The sequence below is a fragment of the Coffea arabica genome, chromosome 2e, assembly GCF_036785885.1.
Source record: "Coffea arabica cultivar ET-39 chromosome 2e, Coffea Arabica ET-39 HiFi, whole genome shotgun sequence".
NCBI lineage: Eukaryota > Viridiplantae > Streptophyta > Magnoliopsida > Gentianales > Rubiaceae > Coffea > Coffea arabica.
In genome coordinates, this window is record NC_092313.1 from 29,774,540 (window position 1) to 29,798,039 (window position 23,500).

General features: G+C 37.8%; 1 protein-coding gene and 1 long non-coding RNA gene across 2 annotated transcripts; one reads left to right on the forward strand and one right to left on the reverse strand.

Annotated features, from left to right (window-relative positions):
* Positions 1-3,000: 3,000 nt before the first annotated feature.
* LOC140037258 (uncharacterized) lies at positions 3,001-7,440 on the reverse strand. The gene is made up of 3 exons (XR_011841175.1): positions 7,237-7,440; positions 3,980-4,625; positions 3,001-3,298 (listed from the first exon to the last, which is right to left on the reverse strand). It is a non-coding gene; the product is annotated as an uncharacterized lncRNA (long non-coding RNA).
* A 4,285-nt stretch (positions 7,441-11,725) lies between these two features.
* On the forward strand, positions 11,726-12,990 carry LOC113728920 (uncharacterized). The gene is made up of 2 exons (XM_027253269.1): positions 11,726-12,472; positions 12,856-12,990. The coding sequence occupies exons 1-2, from the start codon at positions 11,726-11,728 to the stop codon at positions 12,988-12,990; spliced, it is 882 nt and encodes a 293-aa protein (XP_027109070.1).
* The last annotated feature ends 10,510 nt before the right edge of the window (positions 12,991-23,500 follow it).

Sequence of the window (23,500 nt, forward strand, 5' to 3'; positions counted from 1 at the left end):
CACTTTCCCATTAACTAGACATCGGGTATAGAAGATGTTGGTACGCTGCTCTTCTTCATTTGTGCGTTGAGCACTCAATACCAACCTTGTAACAAGGCCTAGTCCAACTGGTTGGTCAAGGGCAATTATTTCTTCTTCCTCAACCAATGGTGGCATGCCTTCATACTCATTCTCCTCATCCGTTAGCACTTCACCACTTGGAAGCATGAGCATGGTCCTTCAATTTAGGCATTGGGACGCGATGTGACCGAAACCTTGACACTTAAAGCACTTAGTGTCGCGGTTTCTAGGTTTAGATGCCCCTAGATCAGCCTTAAATTCTGCCCTTTGGGTCGGTGTTGAAGATGACGAACCGGGCACCCATGCTCCATTCGAAACCCCACTTGCCTTAGCGGACTTTTGCTCGCTCGTGTGGGTAATCTCGCCTTTATACTGCGTAGTTCTCCAATTTTCAGATTGGGCGTTGGAGCTTTGGTGGGGGATACCCCTCCTCTTGAGCCTCCTTTCCACCTTGATAGCTTTGTCCAATAATTCATCCATGTCAAGATAATGTTGGAGCTCCACAACATCTGCAATTTCAGCGTGTAGTCATCTCAAGAAACGTGCCATGGTTGCTTCTCTATCCTCCCGAACATCAGCCCGCAGCATGGCCATCTCCATCTCCTTGAAGTAATCCTCAACCGTCATATTACCTTGGGTGAGAGTTTGCAATTTATGGTGCAAATCCCTGTGGTAATACGCTGGTATGAAGCGCTTCCTCAGGATCCTTTTGAGTTCTTCCCAAGTGCGAATGAGTGGTTCTTCATGTCTCCTTTGTCTGGTGCGAATCTGATCCCACCAAACGGCTGCGTATTCAGTGAACTCAATGGTTGCCAACTTCACTTTTTGGGACTCTGAGTAGTGGTTGCAGTCAAAGAGCATCTCAATCTTCCTCTCCCATTCCAAATATGCTTCAGGGTCCGACTTGCTTGGGAAGGTAGGAATTTTGAGCTTGATTCCCTTTAGTTCATCATCCCCTTGATTAAGGGATGCGTTTATAATTCCGGAATCAGTTTCCATCTGTCATGTCCTCCTCATTGTTCGAATCACCCAACTCCTCCACGTATGGTTGTCTCTTGGAGGCATTCTTGCCTAGGGTTGATTGCTCCACCTTATCCTCCAGTGTATCAATTCTCTGAGCCATGCGATCAATGGCGCCTGTTAATGCTTCAAGAACATGTTTCATGTTATAAGGGTCACTTGTCGCATGAGTTTGAGACATGTTTATAGAGTACCTGCAAGGCTCAACAAACAGTTAGTAGAAACTGCCTCACTCACTCCCTTAGTGTATCACTCACCCTCGTGTATGTCACTCAAAGCGCTCCAATGGACTTACCAAACACTTTTACCTGTTGGGTTAGGTAGTTTGAGAAATGCTGCTCAAGCCCAAATAATTGTCACCAACTTCTTCCTCAAGAGTAATCACGGAGATGTAGGAGAAAGTGTAGGAAAGTGTTCCTAAAAACTAGGAGAAAATAGAGGAGAAAATATAGGAGAAAATATAGGAGAAAGTGTAGGAGAGTGTTCCTAAAATCTAGGAAAAGAATATAGGAGAGTTTGCTAAAGTAAATGAGAGAATATAGGAGAGTTTCCTAAAGTGGATGAGAGAATATAGGAAAGTTCCTAAAAATGTACGAGAGAATTTAGGAAAGTTTCCTAAAAATAGATGGGAGACTTTAGGAAAGTTTTCAAAAGAAATGGATAAGAGAGTTTAGGAAAGTTTCCTAAAAAAATGGATGAGAGAATTTAGGAAAGTTTTCAAAAAAAAATGGATGAGAGAGTTTGGGAAAGTTTCCTAAAAAGGTAGGAGAGAGAGTGTCCAAGTGAGTACAAAGAGTTATCCAAGTGCTTTACTTAGTTTCCTAATTGATTTTGGAAACAAGTTAGTTTTTGGAAACCCTTTGAAAATCCTTTTCCTCTTGAACAACTTTTGGTAACCTTCTTGAAACAACTTTTGGTAATTTTCTTGAAACAACTTTTGGTAACTTCCAAATTCTACTCCAAGAAAGATTGCACAAATCAGATTTGGTTCACTATTCAAAAAAATTCGGTTGCCACTTTCTTTCCTTTCCTTTTTTTTTTTTGCCAACCGATTCCTCTTTTCTTTCTTTTTCTTTTCGTTTTTGTTTTCTATTTTTTTTCTTGACTACAACTATCAACCACGACACAAAACAAGGAAGTCCACAAATAATAACTACCAAGAACTCCAAGATCTTTCAAGAACTTTCAAGAAAGTTGTTAGGAACTTCAGAAATTTTAAGATTGTGATCAAGAATGCAAGAAGCTCAAGATTATTGTAAGTTCTCTTCAAGATTCACAAAATTTCAACAAGTTTTGCCAAAATCCAGATTTGAAAACCAAGTAAACAAGTTGGATAACACAAACAACAAGGCTGGACAGATTTGTATTCGGATGAACAGTAACTATGAACAGTGTCGGTGAACAGTACGATGAACAGTGTTGGTGTGAACAGTACCGGTGAACAGTGACTCTTTTTTTTTTTTTTTTGGTTCTAAACAAACGAACAGATTGGGATAAACATATATGACTCGAAACAAACGAAAGAAAAAAAATATATATAACCTGGTGGTTGTCGACTAGCTCTGGTACAAACTGATGTGAAACCCCGATCTAGACAACCAAAACACCATGGCTTAGGCAGCGAAAATTTGACGCAACTAATCCCTAGAAGTCACGAACAATTTTGATATTATCTCAACTCGTAACTACTCGAATTAACGAACCAAATTGGAGGTAGTAGAACGCCACAATTAAGGAGATACTCGATTGATAAGTTCGGGTGAATAACTTGAGAAGATTCTCAAGTATTCAAAAGAAACTCTCTTGCCAAAGAGAAAGTGAAAACTCACTAATTGTATTTAATAGCCAAAAACTGATCCCAAAACAAAGAGGAAGTGGGGCTATTTATAGCCCTTACAAGCATTAACCATAATCCAAAAATTGACCAAACTACCCTACATACTTAAGGAAGATTTTGGGCCTCACTTACTAACAAATGAGCCGCAATTAAACTAGCTTAATTACCTAGACTTTCTAAAGCGAGAAATAACCAAAATCAATGAGAAAAATCAAATAATCCTTCTAAACTCAAGTATTCGTGCAATCAACTAGTCTTCACTTGAATCTTCCAATTTTCCATGTGCTTGAATGGGCCTTGATCTTTATATTCTCATCAAACAGGTAGTGAAACATTCAAATCAAATTTTCAGTGTCATCAACCCAACTCGAATGCGTGAACCTGGGACAGGGAGAGAGAGAAATAAAATACAGCTACATGATATGAGCATCTGCTTCTAACTCAACACTTTCGAGAAAGCATTTAAAGATCCAACCAAACAGTAAACCAAATTCTTTCAACAAGATTTCACTCATTTTTATTATCAGATGTATAGATCCGAAGAATCAATTTCCAAGCAGACAACCGAAACTGACCATTTACTTCATTTAACATTGAAACCCAAAATCAAACATTACAGAAACAACTAGAAACGGATAAACAACAAATAAGGAAAACATCAAAACAGACTTGTTCAAAGTTTTATGCCATTTTCCTGGATTTGCTGGTTCATCATACGAACAGAAGCCATAAACTTAAACAATAATCGATGACACAAGCTTACAGAGAAAAAAAAAACTAGACTTCTACCTCAAAACTCAATCTAAACCAAACCCCACTATAGATCTGTGCCCGCCGGAAAAAGAAATTTTTTTTTTTTTTTGGATAAAGATCAATCAAAGTTGAAACTTTCCGCAATTTCCTTTCAGCCAAGACACAATCATGCAAGATACCGACTCATTACCCTAACTCCAGATTTTTCATCACCTAAATAAAAACCATCAGTCGTATTGAAGCCGAAACAGAACCAGTAAACAGCAAAGGAATGCAAGCAAACAACTAAAGAAAGCAGCTTTCAAATACCTTAATCAAGGAATGGAGCGTAGGATGACCAAGAAAAAGCTCAAATGATTCTTTCAGATATTCGAAGGAAACGTCAAACGATGATGAATGAAGACCCAGTCGCTTCCCTCCTGCAACCTCCAGCCGAAGATCCTTCTTGCTCTTCTTGTTTTCTCAGTTTCCTTCCTCTAGCCGAAACTTCACTTTACCTTGCCTTCCCTCAGTTTTCCTCGCTTGGTTCTTCCTCTTGTTCAGCCGAACGCCACCCTCAATCTCCTATCTCTCTTGCACTTTCCCCCGCTGCTGTTCTGTGACGCCCCCACTTCTCCCTAAGGCGAACCAAAGGGTATCCGCGGGACGCCTACCTAACTCTCGCCAGGACTCAAGTAATTTCATTCAAGCTTATTATTGCTCTACCCAACACACGTAAATAACTTAAATACAGAAAATGCGAAAGCGTTCAACCTTAACAATAGTCATCCATTTCCAGCCCGCACGTCGGGTGTTCAAAGTACAACATAATTCTCAAATATACCTCACGCCCCAAAAGTTACATTTCAATTCCAAAAGTACAACCCAAAATCAAGGGCATAGCCAAAATATAATAGAAATCCTAAACAAAAGCTCATCAGGAGGTTTTTTTTCCAGTACGCCTCCGAGTTCAAATCTGTTAAGGAAAATAAATCTATATGGTGAGCAAAACGCTCGTGAGGCCAAGAACACACATGCAGGCACATAGTTCAGGTAACAAGCCCAAGTAACAGTTCAAGTGATAACTTGCAAGTAATTAACAATGCTAACAAAATGTAAACAGAAACGATTCAAGGATATGGTAGCTCTCAAGAGCTAAGTTCCACTTGCTTTGCCAGTTCATTCGTATATCTTCCCGTGATGACTCTCCGTCAACCGGGTTGATTTTTTCAAACCGTAGATCACCACTTACTTCTCATCCGTCCACCATACACCGCTTCGGTCCCGCACGACATTTATGAGGCGATACTCCACGAGTATGCCAAGCAAGATCTCTCCAATAGATCAAGCTTATCATGTGAATCTCATGGCTCACCGAGGTTCCCAACCAAGCCCATGCCGGCTCGAGTTCCAAGGTCGGCCTATGAGTTTGGGCGTCCCCCATGTGTCATGTAAGTATCGAGGAGATTCACTCCAACGACGTATGCAGCCATAGCATACCGTATCATGTATTCAAGCATTTGACAGGTCTAAGCATGTATTTCAGGTCATGTAAATCAGGCAAACCATGTTAAGCATGAGTCATTTGTTTCAAATGAGAACGAGTGCGATAAAGTACACACTCGACTCCATTTTTCAAAACCAAGTAGGCTAAGCATGTAATCAGGTAAGCCAAGCATGAATCAAGTCCATAGAGTTCAAGTAGTCATACACTTGACACTCACCGAGCAAATCAAGAAGAAATATTTTCTGGAAGTTCAAGTGTGCACGGTAGGATCCTCTTGAAGGTCCTCGTGTGCGCTTGAGCAAATAATAACGTATTATCATTCATATATCCCAATTATCAAGGAAGATTGTACACTAGTACAATCTAAGGAAATTCCACGAAATCGAACCTCAATTACTCGTAAATCGAGCTTCAATTAGAGTTTCTTAAAGTACAGGAGCATTTGGGTTTTTATCTTGGAAATCGAGGTTAAAATGTTTGCATAATGTCGAAAGAATAAAAAGTTCTTGGAAATCTCTATTTCCTTGAAAGTTGGAAAATTTCAGTTTTGATATGGATCTTTGAAAAATCGTATCTCACTCGATACAAGTCTAAAATTGGAAACATTTATACCGTTGGAAACCTCTTGGAAATTACTAAAAGTTCTTAGAAGACACTGTTCCACGAATCTAAATGGAAGGTATTCAAAAATGAGTTTAAAGTTGCTGTCCTAGATCACCCAGGATTGAGCCGGGGTTGGTTTTTCGCTAACTTTGGAAATTCGACAGAATTCACTCGTTGTAAACCAGCCCTTGAAATTTATAGCTCAATTATAGGTGCAAGTAAGGTTTAGGGCAGAACAAACGGATCGAGAATCGGAGTTTCGAGCACCAAGATATGGTAGCTCAAAGTTGGGAAACATTCAAGACTGTTACAAAATTTCCAGATTTGGTTCCGACTTTGGACCTTTTGTTAAGTGTCGAAACGGACTTGAATTGACACCAAATTTTGCAGTATGGTACTCCTATATGAAGAGTATTTCGCTATCAAATTTCGTGGAAAAATACCTTCGGGAAGGTGGTTAACCAATCAACCAAAGTTTGGAAAAATTCTCAAGGCAATCTGCCCTTAATCCTTTTCTTCCCAAATCCAATCGTTTGGCTAAGAAAATCCTCCAATCATGGTTCATATGTGAAAGAAAAGTTTAAGAAACATTCATGGTACATTTGGTAGGTGTTTAGTACCAAGAAATTCATTTAGTAAGACCACCACAAATGTCACGTCAAATCTGTCCAAATCCAAGGCTTTCAAGAACAAAACAGTCACCGTATCTTGATCATAACTCACTCAATTTAACTCGGATTTCAGCATGGTTGATAGTGTTAGAAAATACATGCATAGGGCTATAATTTCACAGAAGAAATCGTTTTAAGTTTCAGCATGCAACTAGCTCGAAATTAAGCCTAAAGTTGCAGCATCATCAAATCATTTCGGCAGAAGGGCGAAACAGCGCAGCTGAATTCAGATGAGTGGTGCGGTTCACACACATAGAACCAGAATGTACATTATATACCGTTGGAAAGATGGGAACGTCTAGTTTCAAATGCCGCTAACGGCACTTGATTTCGACGTCAGAGTACGGAGTTATGGATGAAATACGAACACTGGTTTGGATTACGACGAAACCGTTTTCCAGATTACTAGCTTTGGGAATAAATTCGTTTGACCAACCAAAACTCAGTATTTTTCAATGAAAATTTTTACACAACTACTACAACATATAAACAACACAATCAAGCCATTAAATCCTCAAATTTTTGCATTAAAGTGACCGAACAGAGCAGGGGTAAAATGGAAATTTTTTGCTTCAAGAGCTCAATGAAGTTTCTGGCGATAATGCACCTTTAATCTACTCCCTTAAGCACTAATTCAACAATAAAACCATCATCAAACATCATCACAGCCATCAACTCAAAGTGGGAGTTCATAGAGCCCACATTTAACAATTTCTAACAATAATAAGCTACCCATAAGCATAATCAAGCTCTTAAGTGTGAGTTGGCCTTCAATGAACAAGATTTGAAGTGTGGATCATGGTTACCTTACTTGTGTGCTAAAAGGTCAGATTTTGGTGTCCAAAAGCCCCAAGAAAAACCGTGAATGTGCAGCTCCTTCTTTGTCCAAGTGATTGTCTAAGTGAAGAGCTAAGTGTGTGTGAAGTTTTGGTTGAATTTGGTGGAGTTTGTAGAGGAAATGGTGGAAGTTTTCGGTTGCTCTTTGCTGCAGTTTGCTAGCCGTCCATGAAGCTTGCAGATATGAATGTTAGTCTGATTCCTTTTTGCGTACAAAGAACGCCGACCGTCTAATATTTTAAGTACGAAAAATTTAATTGCAACTAGTGCCCTACTCGCGCGTTTTGTGTTCAATTTCCCTTAAGTTTGTTGCACTAGTGCACTAAACCTCTAGGGCACTTACATTCATATAAATATTATTCATTCTTTATTGTCCCAAAATAATTGTCCAAAGTCTCTCAATTAAGCGCGCACGTGAAAACACGTATTTCCAATTTAGGCGCAATAAAATGAAACCTTCGAGAAATTCTTATAACGATCGTACCACTAGCTATCACTTGTGTGCTTAAACCTAAAATTGTCTATTTTAGGACCATTGTATATGTCTCAAATTTTTGAACTTATTTTATTCCCAATTGGCTAAAGTGTTTGGACACGTTTTCACCTTTTCACTAAACAAGCTTATAAGAAAATAATTTTTGAAACGAGACACTTTAAAAATATAACGAAACTATAAAACCATGTACTTAGGTCTAATAAGGCTAGAAAATATTATTCGTGGCAAAAATCTAAATAAATAATTAATTTAGCCAAAATTAGGGATTTTAAAATAATAATTTTACGAGTCCTCACGTGAATTGAGTATTAATTCCTCCATTAATCTTTCTTAATCTATTATTGATCGTTCTAAATTCTCCAATAAATAATACACTCCCGATTCAAGTATGGCCTAGAAAACGTGCACCCGTCGTTCCGGACTAAACAAATTTTCGAAAAGCGAATTTTTCAACAAAACGCTTTAAAAATATAAAGAGACGTCATTCCATATAAATGGATTTAAAATGGTCGAAATAAATAATTCGAAGAAAATGAGTGAATAATCATTTAAATATTCCAGTAATATTCTATAAAAATAAGAAAATTTTCGGGTTCTCACATGTTCACTCTCTGTTTTCCTTCCTTTGCTGTTTTCTTTTTGCTCTGACCCACACTTCCCTTAGCTTTCTTTCTCAGCCCGTTTACTCCCTATCCCTCTTCAGTTTTCTCAACCTCCGCCGCAACTCCAGCTCTCTGATTTCTTCCTTACCTCGTCGTCAAAATCTCCCTCCTGTCACTCCAAAAAAACCCCCTCCTTTTATAACAAACAAAAACACTAAATCCTCCTCTAAAGGGTTCTGATGGAAGCCAAGTCATTCGCTTTGTGGATCATCCGATGGTGAATAAAAAACAAGGAGTTGCGGTGCCTTCCTGATCCTTTTTTCCGTTTCTCATTTTCTGCTTGAAACGTTATATGAAGAAATGGGCACAGATCCTGTGTAGCTCGGATGCATGAGCTCTTCTTTTTTTCTCTTTTTTTTCATGAATCATTTAATTAAACAACAATAACCAAAAATAACATTTTAAATAAAAAACTTGAATAAAATGAACAAAAACTAGGAACAAAAGATAAAAGAAAAGGCTGAGATTTTTTCTATGTTTGCTTAATGATTTTCCCTCTCTTTTTTCTTTTTTTTTTTCAATTAATAAACAGTAAAAAAAGAAATAAAACATATTTCATATTTTTTTTTGTGAATAATTTTCTCTTTTGACAAATTTTATGCTAAAAGTCTTAACAATAAAAATAAACAGCTAAAAGGGCAAAAACGAATACAAAAATAAAAATAAAAAATAACATAAAATAATAGATAATAATAATAATCTAAAATGTTATACAAATGCTAAAAAAAAGTCTAAAACCAAAAACATGAAATTAACAAATAAAAATAGATAAGAATTATCACTAAAAACCAAAATAAAATAGAATAAAAATTATTTAAAAATTTGGTGTCTACACTGTGCAAGTCTTATCGCGCGACTTCAATGTGAAAGAGTACTGAATTACCAAATGACCTCTTCCTTTTAACGCTTTCTTCCTCCCTCTCAATTAATCAAACGTGACTTCATGTCCCCTCCATCTTCCGCCATTCTTCTAACCTCTCCTGAATTTTAGGCCTTTCCTATTTCCTTTCCCGACTACCATTTCCTGACTCTTCGACTCCATTGTGATTGCATTGGTGATGTGTTTGATGAATTTGGACAGAATTGAATCTCAGTCAACTAAGTTGTCTTTGAATCTGTTGTACTATACAAATTTGGGCAGAAGACTGAATCTGTCCAAATTTGTATCGTTATCAGTTTTTAGGAGTTAATGAAAACATGTTGTAGTCAAATGTGGTCCCCCATCTCACATATAATGAATTATTTATTCTGGATCTGTTGTATTATGTTCGCTTGTTGTATAATTGTGAAAGATAAATTACTGAAAAATGAGTATTTTATTGTTTGTCATGCAACAGCAGAGGAGAACAACAAGGATAAAGTAGACATAAAGATGTACTTTGGTGAAAAATTCAAAGAAAAACCAAGTCTCCACTACACGGGAACCCACATGGCCATTTTAAAAGAAAGAGTTGAAGATAAGGTAGACATGGTAAGTTTGTGCAGAATGTTTAAGAAAGTAGATGAAGGAGCAACGAGAACAACGTTTTGGTTTTGTGCCCCCTTTGTTGATTTGGATGGTGGCCTACATCCAATTAGAAACAATGATGATATTAAATTGATGAATTTAGCATATGAGGGGACACCAGAAAGACTAATTTATGCTTGCAGTAGGGATGAGCCATTTGAGAAAGAGCCTGAAGATGGTGGGGTCAATGATAGTACATCTACAAAGGAAACATCCAGCGACACAACAATAAAAAAGAAAGGCAGTGATACAAAGGATGGTGGGGTATCTGTAGTTACTACAGGGACAAATACAAGTGTTGATGATGATGAAGAGCCAGAATGGTTAAAAGAGGGGTTGGAAACAATAGAAGATGAGGACATATTTGCACCCAAGAAAGATGCCGCAGGAGACAACAACCAGACCAATATAACTAGTGGATGCAACAACTAAAAAGCTGATGGAGACAAGGACAAAGCAGATGGGGCCACTGTTTTAGCAAGACTACCTCTGCACGTATTCTCATTTGCTGAGAATAAAGATGAAAAAAGTGCTGCTAAAAGTGTGGATGCAAGGAAGAAAAAGACAAGTAAAACCAAGCAATCAAAAAGGCCTGACGTGATTCAGAAAATTCCACCAACTATTTCAACTCAAATACCATCACAAATTCCATCAGAAGATGAAGCTGTTAGAACTGAAAAAGACCCTTCAACAGTTGGAGATCCAGATTTGAGAGCAGACACACAATAGCAAGTAAATGATGATGTCATTGAAGAGAATTGGCAGGAACCAGTGATTGAGGATGAGGAGTTGCTGGATGCAAGAAGATGTGATGGTAGAGAAGATGATGATTGCCTTGACTTTAATCCTGAAGTTAAGTTTAAGAAGCCAAACTTTGAGTTGAAAGTGGGGCAGAAGTTTACTAATTTCAGAGTGTTTAGATTTGTGTTGCGTGAATGGCTAGTCAGAGAAGGATATGAAGTTACTTGGGTGAAAAACTACTCCAAGAAAATTATTGCCAAGTCTGCAAAAAGCTGTACATGGAGGACTCGTGCAACACCAATTCAAAATGAATCAACCTTTCAAATAAAGTCATTGAAGGGCGAGCATGTGTGTGCTCGAGAGTATAAAAACAAGCATGCAACAGCTGCATATTTGAGCATCAAGTATCAAGATAAGTTCAGGGATAATCGAAGAGGTGATTTGATGGGGCTGAAGAATGACATCAGGAGAGACTTAATGATCAATGTTTCAATTGCTAAGGTCGGCAGAGCTAAGCGTAAGACAAAGGATATGATGCTTGGCACGGACATGGAGCAGTATCAGAAACTTTGGAGTTATGCAGCGACAGTCCGAGACACAAATCCTGGAAGTACTGTCAAGATTCAGATGGACAGACCAACTGAAGGTTCAAATGGGACATTTGAAAGATTATATTATTGCTTGCATGCATGCAAGCAGGGTTTTCTTGATGGTTGTAGACCAATAATTGGTCTAGATGGCTGTTTTCTTAAGACAGCATTTGGTGGCCAATTACTGTCTGTACTTGGGAGAGATGGCAACGACAACATGGTGCCAATAGCAGTTGCAGTGGTTGAGGTAGAGAGGTATGACTCCTGGAAATGGTTTTGGAGTTGTTAATGACTGATTTGGGCATGGGAAAGGATAACATTCCTTAGACATTTATCTCAGATAGACAGAAAGGGCTAGTACATGCTATGAATGAACTTTTTTCAGATTCAGAACATAGATTCTGCTTGAGACATATGTACCAAAATTTCAACCAAAAGTTCAAAGGAAAAGAAATGAAAGACATGTTCTGGGCTGCTGCAAGTGTTGGCAATGAAAAGGAATGGAAGGTGACAATGAATGACTTGGAAAAGGCAAACAAAGAAGCTGCTGAATGGCTGAACCGGATTCCACCAACTCTGTGGAGTAGATCACATTTTAGAGGAAGTAGTAAGTGTGACATTCTAGTGAACAACCTAAATGAGTCATTCAACAATTATATATTAGAAGCAAGAGAGTTACCAATCATTGGGATTCTTGAATGGATAAGGAGAAAGCTGATGCATAGAATTCAAAAAAAAAGATCTGGAATGCAAAAGTTTCATGGACAAATTTGTCCAAATATAGCAGAAAAGATTGATAAGAATCAAAGGTTGAGCCGGACATTTGTTGCGACATGGGACGGACATCACAAATATGAGATAGATTGTGGTCCGAGAAAATGTGTGGTTGTTGATTTGCATGAATGGACTTGTACCTGTGGTTATTTTCAACTAACAGGTTATCCTTGTGCCCATGCATGTGCTGCAATAGGAGTGTGTAGATTACCTATTCACGATTATGTTCATGCTTGCTACACTAGAGTAGAATATCTGAAGACATATGCACACACTATCACACTTGTTCCAAGTGATACCTACTGGATAACATGTGAACAAGAGGGCTTAAACCCCCATGCAGTTAGGAGAATGCCTGGCAGACCAAAGAAGATGCGTCAAAGAGCACAAGATGAGCCTAAGAAGGGTCAAATATCAACTAGAAAGGGTCTATCTGTGCATTGCAAGAGATGTTTTCAGCCAAACCATAACTCACGGACGTGCAAGAATCCCATTCACCCTAACTCCAAATTTTACAAGGTAATCTTTCATTGTATACTTAAATGGCATTGTTACAGCATCTGTATTTATTATTACTAATGTTAAATGCTCTTTGTAGGCACCTGAAGCAAGTGTTACAACTTCCATTCAATCACCGCCAATTGTTGAGTCATCTACTGAACCATAGTCATTTACTGAAGAGGCTGCTGCAACCGGAACTACTACAAAGACAAGCACTAAGGCTCGGAAGGTGTACACTCCTTCCATAACATTCACTAGTTGAAAGACTTATTAGTTCAGTGGGACATTTCTAAATTGTCTTTTTGTTTTAATTATAGTCTGTAGCTGGTACAAACCAAGGGTGTAACAGGGCTGATGACACCACTGCACCAACAAAAAGAGCTCTGGCTCGTACTGTTACTGATGTCCTGCAGAAGTTAAGGCCAAAGAGAGCAAAAGCTATCCAGCCTTAATTACTTGCCTAATATTTGCCTATCTGTATTTAGACTTTCATTTTGGAATATTACGTCTGGTTGTAATGATGCCTGAAGAATGATTGGTTGCCTGTAGAACGTCTGGAAATCTTTTGTCTAATTTTTTGTACACTTGACTTGGCAGTAGTTGCCATTATTTGGTTGTACCTTTTGAATGAAGTTCTCTGTGTAGCCAGGTTCTTTTACAGAAATTTTCCACCAAGTGCTAAACCTTTTGTCTGTAATGGCACTTCGTGCCTCTTTGATCACTAGTTATTTTACAGGTTATTGAACGTCTGGAAATATTTTGTCTGTAATGGCACTTCGTGCCTCTTTTATTTTTTCTGTTCATTTTTCTAAAACATTTGCTTATGAGTATTCTATTCAAAGTTTTAAACTACAGCATTTTGAAAGCAGTTGAAACAGTCGAATTATACTTCATCAAGAAAGCATAGCATTACAAGGTTCTAGCTGAAACAGCCAAATGATCAGCTTTAGCAACTTCATACAACTAGCTACCAAATTCCACAGTCTTATTTGGTAGATATCAACAACAGTAAAACAGCAAAAGCAAATACCATAACACAACCTCGGACTAGAAATTTTAAGTTCTTCAACTCATTATCCAAATCCAGTTTTGAGAGCACGCCATCCACATAGGAATGTTCTTCAACTAGTTGGCTCACAAACTGATTTTCCCGATCTGGTTCATCTCTGTAAATGGGATTACACCAAGAAAAGAACCTACATTCATCTTTTTTACACACAAAATATAACATTCCCTTTGATGGCTTTTCCGACTCAACAATCTTTAGTTTCACCTTCCTTCGACAATTACACATCTTGTACTTGTATCGAAGATCTCTAGCTCCGTTTCCCCCACTGCCTGGTCGAGAGCTTGAGGAAGACATCATCGTACGGTTTCTTAATTATTCCCTTCACTATTTACACAAAGAAAAATATAGAGTTTATTATAAGAATTTATTGATATTCCAAATGGTTAAAGGTTTTACCTCTTGAAACTTGCACTTAAGGAGGCACGAGCCTGCAGATTTTCTTCCTCAATCTTAAGGAGGCACGAGAGCTTGAGCAATTCTTCGGTCAAAGAAGCTGGGTTGCTGCAAAATGCCGAAGAAGCTGATTGGCTTGAAGTTTTAATAAGTTGTCAAGGGCACAAGAGGTATATCAGCTCAAACTTTGAGTTAAAAAACCATTTTTCGAAGCAACCACGCTCCTTTTCAGTACGTGGTTGATAATCGCGTTTCCTTTAACGATTTCCGTCGAAAATACACTTTCTTTCAAATCATGGGGTACCGATAGGTATGATTTGAAACCACAATGGATTTTTATGTATAATAGCTATACCACAGGGGATTTTTATGTTTTTAACCCTTATATATAATATGTAATTTAATTAGTTATAAACTTATGATAATGATATTATTAGTTAGATGTATTATATAATGTATATTAGTGTATGTAATATAATTGATATTATCAATTATATGAATAATTAGACATGTCTACTAATAGAATTTATTAATTAGTTATAGTAAATTTACTAATACATTTATACTAAATTTCTAATTACACTTAATAGAATAACAATTTTTTCTCAAAAAAAAGCACAAACACAATAATGAATTAGTGATTGTATTTGTACCAAAAGTGAAAACTTGACTATTTTAGTTGTATTTATTTCATCATGTTGGATTGTATTCAAATAACTTTTGTTTGATTGTTTTTATGAGTTTCAATTGTAAAATTACAATGAATAATAACTTGATGATGTGTTGATATTTTGGTACTTGATTATTTATTAAAAGTTAACTATAATAAAATTTTATTAACCCCACGAGGAAAATTTTATTAACCCCACAGGGGAAGCGGGGCGGGGCGGGGGGAGTGAGAGGCGGGGGTCGGGGGGAATTAATAGGCAACGGGGCGGGGGGCGAGGGAGGCCTTCCCCGTCCCAACCCCGCCCCGTTGCCATCCCTAGTTACACTTGCTGAAAAGCATATATGTGTCTGTGTATATAGCAACAACGATCATAGGCAAATGAGTGGTGACATAATAGTTGAGTACATTATCCCCCACATAATGAATGGGCCAGTATATAGGATCAAAGAAATACAAACGACAGTAAAAAAAGAATTTCACTTTGACATTTCATACAAGAAAGCATGGTATGGCAGGCGTGGGGCTATAGATATTGTCTATGGCTATTAGCCTACGTCCATTGCACAGCTTCCAATGTATGTTCAGGAATTACAATATACCAATTCGAGTACAGTGGTTGTGTGGGATCATCATCCACTGAGTATTCCGACCAATCCGATATTTGACTACATCTTTTGAGAATTTGCTCTTGCCATTTAAGGGTTTCGTCATTTAAAACCCATCATTTGTATAGATGATACATTTCTTATATCGTGGAAAGCTACTAAGTGCTGCTACTTTCGATGCTGAAAATTATTTATTTCCTTTGGCTTTCGCATTAGTAGATGAGGAGAATAATCGCAGTTGAAATTGGTTCATGAGACTATTGCGTATTCACATGTGTGTTGATATTCACAATATATGCGTAATTTTAGATCGCTACCATGGAATAATCAACGCAATGAGGACGCTCCCAAAATAAAAATAACCACTAGCAGTTCATCGATTTTGCTTGGTTCATGTGTGGAGCAATTTTACGCAGAAATTCAAGAATCAAAGGTAACATTGGATACATTTGGATTGGCCAAATTTACATAATTTACCTCAGATTTTTTACTTGCATGATTTAGTTTATTGGAACATAAGGGACTCATTTATTGTGAAATGACATGCATTTATGATTACAAAAAGCTGGCAGAAAGGAGTAAGTGGCGGATGGTGCTATTTTGATGGACACATGCGAGACCCATTCAAGGCTAAAGTACTTCATTCCCCCAATTTGCTTACCTGGTCAAACGAGTGGGGCCTTCACTTTGAAAATTAGTTAGGATTTCGATTTGAAATCCTGATTTACGCACAGAACATAGAACAAATAATAAAGCAACGCGGTGGTAGTAGTAAACAAGCATGCGCATGTTTTCTTCTTTGTGCTTCCGTTTGCATGATGAAAATACAGGTTTGAAGGTATACCTGCCAAGTGCTTACAGGAGGTTACAACTATATAAGTAGGTGAAAAATAACTCAAAACGAAAGGATTATGGGAATCAAACGATATTAAATGTTCATAATAGTCAGGCACAACATACCCCTTTCTCCAAAGGTAGCATAAACCGACGCTACTAAAAAGAGGTTTTTTTTAACTTAGCAGCTAAAAAAAATTAATATAAATTCACCCATAATTGAATTAACGCTGGCGTGTATTTCTATAGGTATTGAACATATGATTGGCCATTGCATCTCTCATACCGATCCATTGGTTAATCACTTCGGGAGGGGAATGTAGTGGTTGTATCTCCGAATAGGGAGGAATTGCACCATTTGTGTCTAGATCTCCTATATCGGGATTGGCGAAATAATAGTCATTCGGTTGTTGATCTCTAATGAAATTGTGCACAGCACAGCAGGCAATAACAACGTTTATCTGAGTAGTCATCATGTAGTAGGGTATGGCGCCCCGCAAGATAGCAAATCTCCTTTTAAGAACACCAACTGTTCGCTCAATGACATTGAGGAGCATAGAATGTCTGTAATTAAAAAGTTCCTTGGCCGTGGCAAATCTCCCCCTTCTATGACCACTAACATCCGCTTGGCGTCCTCTATAGGGTGGTAAGAAACCGGGTAAGTTTCGGTACGCGGAATCAACCAAGTAGTATTTGCCTATACCAAACATATTGTCAAAAATGATAGCCATTAGTAGTGTGAAATTATTGCTAAATAGAAAGAACAATGGTTTAACTCGCATACTTGGGGGGGGGCATTGGGAAATGATTTGGGCCCGTTAGAGCCCCATCTAAAACACGAGCATCATGGGCACTTCCCTCCCAACCTGCATACACGTATACGAATCTCATATCATGATCACATACAGCCAACACATTTTGTGATTGCACTCCGTGTCTATTTGTGTATGCCACCTGCTGTCCACTCGGAACAGAAGCGGGTATATGTGTCCCGTCAATGGCCCCAACTGCGTCCTTTACAAAAAAGCAAAAAAGTTAAGGTGGAAATTTTGACGAATTTAATGAATTAAGGCAATTACCCACAAAATTAGTGTATTATTAGTTTTTTCCCACAAACTAAATTTGCTTAAAAAACATATTAGGTAAACAGGTTAATTAATGAGCAAACAAGATGACGAACTATGATTACAATAATATTAAAATATATTACTTAATGAGCGAAGTATTTCATCTTGTTGATTAGTGGGGGTTTTAATTAAACAGATGTATACAACAATAAATTAAAACCCTCAATATATTTCATCATCGGGTTTAATTAAAACCCCCATATATTAATTAATTAAAAAATTGTAATGATGAAATCACTACAATAAAACCCCCATTAATTGCTCATCCAAAGCAACTGATGAAATAGTTCATTAATCACTTCAGGACCAGGTGATTACTTCATCAATTTTGAGGCCTGCGATGTTTCTTTTATACGTCTTTGCTTCATTGGCTCAAGCTTTTGTATTTGCCTATTTCATGATGTCACAGAAGCCCATTACTATCTCTTTCCTCTAATGGACTTCCAAAAATATTGAGGCCGTTTCTAAACCAAGAAGGGGTTTTGCGAATAATGGGCACGGACCGGGTTTATAGCTTCTAGTTTGGATCTGCCACTTCCATTTTTCTCATTTGCTCTACAAATCCTGTTATTATCAATTACTATACAAACTAATATAAATATGAATTAAGGTTTCATATATATATATATATAGAATAATTGTGATGTTAATTGGTACGTTAGTAGAAAATCATTTAAATTATATAGGTGTTACTTGGATTTTTAATTTCATCCTGAAATAATCTTGTTTTGATTTTTTTCTTTAACAAGTTCATATAACAATTCCATTAATACCAATTTTCTTATTTTACTTGATGTTATATGGATAAGTTCAATATAAGTCAACTCATACACACAAGATATAAGTAATGCGCATACACGCAATTAGTGAATTAGTCTAGCATTTTTAATTAGCTAAAGACTTAAAGTGGCACTAATGCCTTTAAATAACAATAGCACGAGTCAGCAAACAAAAACTCAGGTGTAATTTAGGCTACACAGATACATTCCACCTCAAACCAACCAATTAGAAGTTTACAAGATGAATCAGTTACAGGATTAGGTTTAGCCAAGCATACCTCAAACCATGGATAAAATCTGGGATCATTCATAATTTTTGGATGGACTTCATCCTGCCGCCTTGGAGTGATGATGAATTGCGCAAATGTACATAGACCCTTGATAACTTCGTGAATATTCCGATGCACTGTCTCAAGCGAGTGGTTGAATCGGTCCGCAATCATGCGCATCCGCATATTGTGACTCATTATAACTAAAGTCATCGCCAGTGCCTCCTCTATCATCACCCTTTTTTGATGATGCTGGGGAACAAATCCACAGTCAGCCAATATATTACACAATCTCATAAATGAATCAACGGTTAACCATGTTGCGTCCATAATTCGGGTGTGGTGCCCTGACATCACCTCTTCAACCCATTGTCTGCCAGTTAAAGCTGACGTCCTGCATGGAACCTTTTGGATAGGACCTCCGAATGGTTCTGCATCTGGACCGAATAACAGGGCCGCACCGGCGGCAAATAGAATATCGTCTTCGTCTGAGGACGAACTGGTTGCACCTCCATACATGTTGAAGTTATGCACGTAAAAGGGAGTACTATATAAAATGAGGGAAAAGTAAAAGCAAGTTATAGGCTGTGGGAAGCAATTCTCTAGAAATTTTGAATTTGATGGGTAGGAACGATTGGTATATATTGCCAGTGCATGCTTATAAAAGCATTCGGTTGTGAGAATTGAGGCCATAATTATTTGAAGCTATGTCAGTTCGCCTGTCCAACTAGGACATCCGTGAAGATGTGTAGTCTGCAAAAAAACAAAAAAGTGAGAAAGCAAAACTCATGTGGAAGTATCTAGGTACGTGAAGTCCCTTCATATCAGCCCGTGCAGTCCCCACACACGCTAGTAGCCACACTAAAAATCTTATATGAGATCACATAGTAGGAAAATTTCTTGACCAATTTGTTGACCAATGATACCTCATAGACAGAGTACTTGACCAATTTCTTAATATAATATTAGGATACATTTTTGCGAGGACAGCAAGCTGCTCACCCCATGTTCCATTTGCAGTACTATAGGACAAATACTTGGTACTTTGGAGAAAAAACTCGTATTTGCTGGACCCGTGTGTATCATTCCTATTTGAACGAATGATGCATTTGGGAAGAAAAGTTTAGTAGCATTCAAAAGTAAGTAATTTGAAGTTTGTTTGAAATTTGTTAGTTCAATATAACTTTTACTAATGTGTGGTTTTCAATTTCGGACGGCCTTGACAACTTTGTTGTTTTTATTGGACCAATTTCATATGAAAATTTACCGATGATACTCCGATTTCATTCTTGTCAAGGTTTGAAGTGAAAATTTACCAATTAGACTTTTAGATATAAAGTTAAAATTTGTATACGTAAGTAGTAATCTTTCCCACCAAAATGGTATTTTGGGTACTTATGTTTTCAATGGACAATAAAAGGGTCATTTCATAAAGTTACTTGTCAGGAAATTAAAATATAAGCATACAATTTATAAAAAAGGCCGTTGGTTTTCAAACAGAACTTTTAATAAGTACAACCATGGCCGCAAGCAATTGGTGTTTGCCATTTGAAGTAGTTAGTTTCCGTGGTGTATACATCTTATTTGTCACCCTAATCTCATGTTGTCTATGCACTAATATAAGTTCAGTTCATAATATAACATGGCAACCCGAGCACAAGCAAGTGCCGAAGATCATTCCTATCATATAGGTATAACAACAAAAATTCGCCACTGTCCAACGACCTCTATAATATAACAACAGTCAAGCACCATGTTGCACCACTAATACAATATAACAATAGAAATTCAGCCCGTGCACCACAATCCGCAAGTAATTCATTCAAAGTACTTTGGAAATTAAAGTAGCAATTAATCAACTAATCTTTTTTGAAACTGCCAACTAATCATTTTTTAAACTGCCAACTAATCTTCATCTGGCCCCTTCTCATTGGGAACCTGCAGTTTGTTAATCCAGTACTCCTGAAGATCGCGTGACATAGTCAGAAAAGTTTTACGCCATTTGTCATCCTGGAGTTGTAAAAGAGCCGTGACTCTCCTTCCTTTGGACAGGCCTTCGAACGGCTCGATAACCTGAGTTGCCATTGTGACATCATATTTCTCAAAGTCATTGGCGCGGCGATCCTTAATTTGCAGTTTCGCTGAGGCTAGGTTGTTGAGGGAGTTGGCACACTCAACGAATGGATTATCAAAACTTTTGCTCGACTTGCTCTGGCGAGATCCGAAGCCCGAGTTTGTAGCCCCTACGCTGGCCAATCCTCTCTTTCTTCCAACGTTAGGAGCTGTATCGTAGCATGTGATATCTGGGTCACCGGTGAGCAATTCATCGCCAAAATGCGAACTTGATTGCCCTCCCAAATGAGTAGCCGGCATTTGTCGAGGCACACGCGAAGATGGAGGTGCAAAGGAGGAAGTTACTTGGCTTCCAGTTGCAGTTTCTCCTTCAAAGACCTCGGATAGTATCGTATATTTGTCGACGCATTGGAAGTATCTGAACTGGTTATAGTCTTTATTCTCCTGTCCAATAAAAAAAATTATCCTTTAAGTCTCAAATAGAAATCATTTAATAAAGCCAAGACACACCTATTTGTTAGCACACGAGTACTTATTCATCATATTCTACCATGGTAGCCAAGAACTAATCGAGTCTTAAAATTATTACATTGCCGGTAAGGTAACAAGTCACAACTCAGCCCGGCAGTTACGAATTAAGCATCAAAGGAAAAAATTGTAAACATGAAATTCTGTTGCCAAAATTTTAACTTAATTTGGATGGTAGATTACCATTTGCAGATTCCTCCACTGAGATTCATCGGCCATAAAGCATCTCCTATTCTCGTCCCACCCAATTCCAGTTTCGGTCGAGAGTCGCAGACCTTTTAATTTGGCAAATGCACGCCAAATCCTCCTCAAACGCGTGTACTTCGAATGTTAGACAGTCCACATATACTGCTTTCCCCAATTGGAATTAAGATGGGCAGCCAGTTTCATCTAGTTTTCCTCGGTGGAGATGTTTGGATTCCACTCCCCACTTTTTTTCCACTCAACGTATGTCATACAGAAGTGCATCTCCATGTTTTCATCCCAATGAGCTTTTGCGGTGGTATGGTCACGAGGCATCTAGAGATTAAAGACCAAAGGAAGTGTATATCAGTTTGTAGTACTGGCAAACGAATATTAAACTGTCAAACAATTACAGATTTTAGATAAATATATCTTTGTGACTCAAAACTTAGCTACTAATTTCCAATTCCAATGCAGCAGTGGCAACCTTATGGCTGACTCAATATGTGGAAGAACTCCAATAAGTATTGTCCTCATTTCTAGAAATACTTATTTGTTTGAACCCAAGTTGTACCTCAAACAATCAAGTGATTTGCAGGTGCTAGCATAAAAATTGAATGGAGTAAACAGGCACACAATCAATAATTGATTAGCCAAGTTCAACAAGTACACCAAAGAATGTTAATTAATTGGATGTGTGAAGGTGGCTAAACAGGGCAGCAGCATGAAAATCCATATCGCAAGTCTTGTTTTTGGACAATGTATTATATTTTAGGATGGCCTTACCTTGAAGTAGTTAACTAAGGACTCGATGTAGTCGTTTGAGGCTGTGAATGAGTGGACGGAAGAAGCCTCGGATGCACGGGCGGGGGTTGCTGGACCGGACAATGATAGCCTGCGCTTGTTGGACATTTACTCCATGTAAGGGTGTGTTAATAGGATGCAGCTCATGAGCAACATCCACTTGAATGAAGTAGTTTAAAAAACGCTTTGGTTCCAAGTTATCTTCTATTCTCAATCATCGTTACTGGATGGGGGAGGGAGATGGACGACCGTCTGGGGAACTTGCCTATGGTCTTTATTTGTAAAAATAGCCAGCATTCACTTCGTTTTCATTTTTTACCCAGTTCTTCAAAAAGCAACACTAAAATAGCATTACAACATAGACTTATAATAAGTTAATGGACTTAGACGTGTATATCAGTTAATGGACTTAGACTTGTACATCTTTTTCAAACAAGAGCAGGCATGTGTTTATACTTCACCGGAGAGGGAAATAACAGGTTTGAATCCTATTTCAGCATACTTAGATATTTATAAACTTCAACATGCAAACAAGTTATGCCTACTTCATCATATTTCTAAACCTCAGAAATTCGGTTATCTTTTTGAAATAGCAGCTATACTTCAGCAACATACAAATTCCGTTTATGGCCTTTCGATGCAAAACAGACCTAAAAAAATAGAAGATCTCCGACAGTCAAGATTACTCTACCAATCAGTCCAATTAAGTTTCAGCAGGCATTATTAACTTTCAGGCCAGTCCTAATCATGCCTTAACACGATTTAAAATAAACATCGAATTTCATCCTAACTCACAAATATCGTGTCTATAGGTGCTTGTATGCGGCAATTACGCCCAACTCTGAAGTATATTACGCCGGCAGCAACATTGCAATTTTAGAATACGTAAAATTTATGATTCAATCGTTCCTATTCGAATTAGGGCTGACTCATAAATTGGGGAAATGTGTGAAAAAACTTATATATAAAAAAAAAACCGCACCTGAACTGGTTCTCAAATTCGTTGCAAATTGTTTCAGATGACAACTTTCAATTTCCTTCTCACAAGCTCCAATTAGAAAGCTCAAGCTCTTTACCCTTGATAACCCGAAAAGTAAAGCTGGTATTCAGCTGCGAACTTGCAAGTTAATTACCCCAGATCTGGATCTTTATTTGTGCCTCGACTGGTGCCAAGCGCGGCACTGTAATTGACGTCAACAGGGGAAAGAAAGCACGAATAGCGGATGTCGTTTTGGATGAAACCTTTTTCTTGAAAAAAGGGGTATAGAAATTGCAAAGAAGTGGCTTGAGTTTATCTCTGAAGCAAAAACGGAAGCTCCTACAATCCTCAATGCTCTCTGGACTGTTCTCTTTTTCCACTACCCCTTTCTTACAACGGATACATTTTAGCAAAATGTACGAAGGTAGTAAAGGTGTTGGGTGAGAATTGAATAAAACATGGTGGGCCCTTGCACCACGTGAACCCTGACTCCAAGACCCCTTTTGTCTGTTAGTTTGGTGGTATAACTTAGCATCTCCTTGTGGAAAACATTTGCAAAAAATTACGTGTCCAAACAAAGATTTCAAATTAAAATTTGCACACTAAATTAAGCAAAACAAATTATGCAGTCCAAACGTGTCCATTATTT

What these genes read in the sequence shown, in the direction of transcription:
- LOC113728920 (XM_027253269.1), top strand. Translation starts at nt 11,726, where the DNA reads ATGTTCTGGGCTGCTGCAAGTGTTGGCAATGAAAAGGAATGGAAGGTG. An exon ending in CAACTAGAAAGGGTCTATCT is followed by an intron (nt 12,473 to 12,855) that starts GTGCATTGCAAG and finishes TTTTAATTATAG; the next exon opens with TCTGTAGCTGGTACAAACCA.